This window comes from Corylus avellana, chromosome 3, assembly GCF_965113065.1.
Source record: "Corylus avellana chromosome 3, dhCorAvel1.hap1.2, whole genome shotgun sequence".
NCBI lineage: Eukaryota > Viridiplantae > Streptophyta > Magnoliopsida > Fagales > Betulaceae > Corylus > Corylus avellana.
Genome location: NC_142492.1, coordinates 5,196,343 through 5,200,849, shown reverse-complemented (window position 1 = coordinate 5,200,849; position 4,507 = coordinate 5,196,343). Strand labels below are relative to the sequence as shown.

Sequence of the window (4,507 nt, the reverse complement as noted above, 5' to 3'; positions counted from 1 at the left end):
CTGCAATTTTTAAAGAAATGCAATGCAATTTTTCTTCACGTCCAGACGTCACTGCTGTACTATAAGACACGAAGTCCCGTTCAGGAAGTACTCCCAACTCCTGCAAACACATATTCTTCCTCTCTTCCATGTGGGTTTGTGTTGTGCAGGCAGGCGTTTGGAGGAAGAAATGGAGGTGATGGGTGGGCGGAAACAGCCAGAAAATGAGGCATACGACATCAATGCTCAATCTTTGGAATGGGCGGTATTGGGAAAACTGTTCTGCATTGTCAAGGATACAGAAGAGAGCTGGGAGTTGTTCTGCAACGACGACCTGTCATTTTTTCCGGCTAGTCTATGAGATAGATACAATGCTATATGGCCTATAAACCTTAGCCTTGTCGTATAAGTTAAGAAATTTTAGTATTGGAAGGTCTTATATAAGTATTTCTTGTCGAATAAGTTAATTTTGCAATATTCTTCAGTGCTTGTAAATCCTACTGCAGAATTTTAGTGTTCCTTAGTTGTGATCAATTTTTATTTTTTTTTCTCTCTCTCTCTTGTTTTGCCTCATTAAGTGCCTAGCTCAATATTTTTTCATGGTTGAGCTATGAGAGGAATTCCTGTACGGCAATGGTAACCCTGCAAAACAAGAGCATGGTCAGAGGGTCTCCGATATGCTTTTTATATTGTGCTATATTTGTTTCTGTAGGACCAAGACACCACAAATGATTTTGTATGGCAGAAGAAAAGCTTCACAAATTCTGTTAATGAAAGTGTTATCTATGCCACATTGATCACCAAATGGTTTTGTATAACACAATTATGTGAATATCTGTACTATGTGGAGATCAACTTCAAAACCCTACTGGTGCAGGCAGGATATCAACAACAAATTAACAAAGAAAATAAAACAAAAATCTGTAAAGAATATGACTGTGAGGGTTGAGTCTCACAACGCTAATTTGCAGCTCTTGGAGTTTCCCATGAAAAATGCTTCCCATTGCCATTACCAAGGAGGCAAATATGTCTTCCCATTGTCTTTAATAGCTATTGCTTCTACTTAAGTACACAGCTAGCTAGTGTCTTCCCAATTCATCTCCTCTTAATTTGGCCCATTCTCAGTAGTCTTTAGGCTTGTTGTACTGATTGCTGATTGTTTTAGAGCTCTTGTTTGGGTTGCTTGACTCTTGTTTTTTACTTTTAATGTAATTTCCCTTTTCCCTTCCCCTAATTTGAATAGAAAAAAGGAAAAGTACACAACTAGTGGAGACTAAATGTGGGTTAGCAGATGAATAAACTGAATATTCAGTTTGAGAGCCAATCCAGCTAAAGATTAGTCTAATGTTAAGTGACCACAACCTGATGCTAAGCAAGGCAGTTTAGTTACTCTGTTTTTTTGGCATCAATATATAAGTCTGTTAAATGGATTTGACAAAGCTCAACCTTGTTTTATTCAGGACTCTTTCACATATTCATACAAAAAAAAAAAAAAAAAAAAAAAAGGCAAAGACAATGAAGGCCTTAGCCAAAACAAGCAACAAAAGGAAAAATGAGGCATCTTAAAGCAAGATGAAAGCACTCTTTCAGCCTCCTAAGTTGATCTACTTGGGTTTGTCTACACGTAGGGAACAGGTATCCTCTGCGTTTCAGGGCCTGCTACCATATCCTCCCAAAGCAGATTGGAGAGCTCCATTGTCAATTCCCCCACCTTCCCTGTTAGGAAATACCAAATAGAGATGTCGTTAGATAACATCTCATTCATCAGTAACATTGTTGATCACACACACAGCAGGGAACCCCTCTCTGATGCTTGCAACATATTTCTGAACTCAATGTATAGACAACATAACAGCTAGCTTTTTTTCAATTTTTTTTTGTTTGATTCTATTCTTAGAGCCTGTTTGAAATTGCGTTAGAGAGCTTAAAAAGTACTTTTAGTATCTAAAAAGCTGTACCAAACAAAAGTTGACTTGTTTGGTAAAAAAATTCAAAAGTACTCCTTTGCATTTTTTACTTCAAAAATTGTCAAAACGCACTTTCGGCAATGATACCCTATCTTTCTTAAGGCATAGAGGATAATTTCTTACCATTTCCAATGGGTTGTTCATCCCACATGATGATTGGCAATACAGGCAGCGTGCTTCCAACAAACATCATTTCAGCTGCACCTTTGGCTTCCTCCACTGTTAAATTTGCAGTTCTCATGCCTCTTAGACGCCCCTGCTCAACCAGCTTGTGGACAAGTTCCATGAGCCTTTTCACAGTGCACCCACTAAGGATCTTATCAAAGAATGGCAAAAGAAGCTCCTTATCATGGTTTATAAAAGCAACATTCACATTTGGACCTTCAGCAATATAACCTTCCTCATCAACCCAAATAGAAGCATATGCTCCCTTCTCCTCAGCTTCCATCTTTGAAAGGACATTTGGAAGGTAGTTTACATTCTTCATTCTTGCAAATTGGGCCGACTTCATGGGGATAGTGGATGTTATCACTTTAACCCCTTCTTTGCACTGACAGAAGTCGTCATCTATGACTACAGCATAGAATGCTGATGTTGAGCATCCTGCAGGTGAGAGCAAGAAATCCCCAGGACCTGTACTTAGCCAGTATCTCAGAGTTCCTTTCTTGCACTGAGATGCTGCACTCAGCTGCACAAGAATGCTTCGAAGAGCTGAGCGAGGAAACGGAGAGGAGATCTTTGCTTTTGAAGCTGATCTGAGGAAACGGTCCAAGTGAACATCGAGCTCATAAAGATATCTGCCGGAATCAAATAAATCAACAATTACATCTCCACCTGTACACACATGTGAATAAGAGATAACTAAAGTTTATTGAGAAGGTAGGAGTGCCTTAGACCTTAACTTTTGCTTGGACTATGTCATGCTTACCCGTCTAATATAATAGCTGTGTCAAACACACCATGGCCCCGATGAACCATGTGATCATCTATTGGAATTACCATCATGGCTGGATCAAGAATAATTCCACCAAATATGCTGGAATACATTGCTGGATATGGTTGCTTTTTCACTGAGTTCCACTTCTCGTGCAGCTTTTCAATTAACTGATTGATGTGATAATATCAATGGAAAAATATAATTGTGGCATGCAAAACAACATGGATTAGATTGAAACTTGGCATATAAAAGTTAGAGATACATTTCAAATGAACTGTCAATATAAGCCACATCTGGTTGTCATAATGGTGAATACTTTTTGGAACGAGAGAAACAGCACTCCAAACTCAAAATCGGACCAAAATGCATAAACCCTTTGTCCAGTGACTGTTATCTAATAATAGCTTGGCTTAGTTTGCACTCTAACCTGGCTTGAGATGAATTTAATTCCCAGAGATATCTGAGATTCTAACTCATCATTTTTTAGATAATTTTGTTCTGTTCCCTCAACCTTTCCCAAGCTAGCATCTTTCAACAGCAAATAAAACCATTTTTTCTCATTCATTTTAACCTAGGAAGTAAACAAAATTTGGAATCTTTATCTAGACTGTTACAAAATGGATAGACATAAATATAAATATACTTGTTATCTAACATCTCGGTCCCAATCCCATATTAGAAAGATGAGAAGTAACCCACATAAAATGGATGATTTATAAAGATTGCCTAGTTATTAGGTGAGATTGAGCTTTAAAAGTAACATATAATGACTAGTGCTTTTTACTGATGTTTCGGGTTTAGTCTTTTCAGTCATGATCCTCAACATGCAGCTTTCCCCCAACGCATTAAAACAAACATACCAGAAGCACCGGAAAGATTCAGAAAACATATGTAGATATATATTATTATCAAGTAACACAAGAGTGGGTCATGATTCCTCACCTCAGATGATGAAGAGAAGACATGCACTTTAAATTCACTGCCATTTCCAAAATCCAAAGCATCTTCACAACAAAATGGTATAAAAAACAACAAATTAATACCATGACATCAACTTTAAGAACCAGATCAATCAAAGAAATCAGAAATGACCCACAAGAAGAAAACAAGAAGACAATGAAACCTGATTTCTGATCAGAAGCAGATCTACTCTTTTCCATGGCTTTCAAGAGAATCAGTGAGGAACAGAGGTGGTGGAGATATAAGAGAAGGGGATGCTATATCTAATATATTAATGACACGATGTGAAATATGTTTGCTGATCATTTGGGTAATATAGTAATGGAGGGGAACCCATTTTTGGCGTCAGCCGGTTGCATTTTGTTTTGAAGTGCTTTGCCGTTGTGGACTAGGAAGAAATTTTAGGCGTAACACAGCTAATAAATTCGGTTCAATAAGAGAGAATTGTTCATTTCTTATAAACATGTCCAAGATCTTGTCCAAAGGTAATGTGAGACTATTTCTCAACATCAACCCTCATGTGCATGCCGGTATTTTTCCTAGTCATTGTCACGGGGTAAGTAGTGTGGGCCCTATTCATCCTGTGGTAGGCTCTAATACATGAAGAAATTTGTGGTCTAACTCATTTCATAAAACTAGTTCAATAAGAGAGAATTGTTCATTC

At 37.8% G+C, this 4,507-nt stretch overlaps 1 protein-coding gene across 1 annotated transcript; it reads right to left on the bottom strand.

Moving 5' to 3' along the window:
• Nucleotides 1-1,409: 1,409 nt before the first annotated feature.
• LOC132175036 (D-amino-acid transaminase, chloroplastic) lies at nucleotides 1,410-4,221 on the bottom strand. The gene is made up of 5 exons (XM_059586836.2): nucleotides 4,007-4,221; nucleotides 3,826-3,887; nucleotides 2,875-3,050; nucleotides 2,070-2,743; nucleotides 1,410-1,695 (listed from the first exon to the last, which is right to left on the bottom strand). Exons 1-5 carry the CDS (start codon nucleotides 4,041-4,043, stop codon nucleotides 1,598-1,600), a joined length of 1,047 nt encoding a protein of 348 aa, XP_059442819.2. The 5' UTR covers nucleotides 4,044-4,221; the 3' UTR covers nucleotides 1,410-1,597.
• Nucleotides 4,222-4,507: the final 286 nt, after the last annotated feature.

Excerpts from the sequence above, each read along its gene's own strand:
- LOC132175036 (XM_059586836.2), bottom strand. The coding sequence starts at position 4,043 with ATGGAAAAGAGTAGATCTGCTTCTGATCAGAAATCAG. Across the intron at positions 3,888-4,006 it reads TGCTTCTGATCAGAAATCAG|ATGCTTTGGATTTTGGAAAT; the intron begins GTTTCATTGTCT and ends TTTGTTGTGAAG. Across the intron at positions 1,696-2,069 it reads TGAACAACCCATTGGAAATG|GGAAGGTGGGGGAATTGACA; the intron begins GTAAGAAATTAT and ends ATTTCCTAACAG.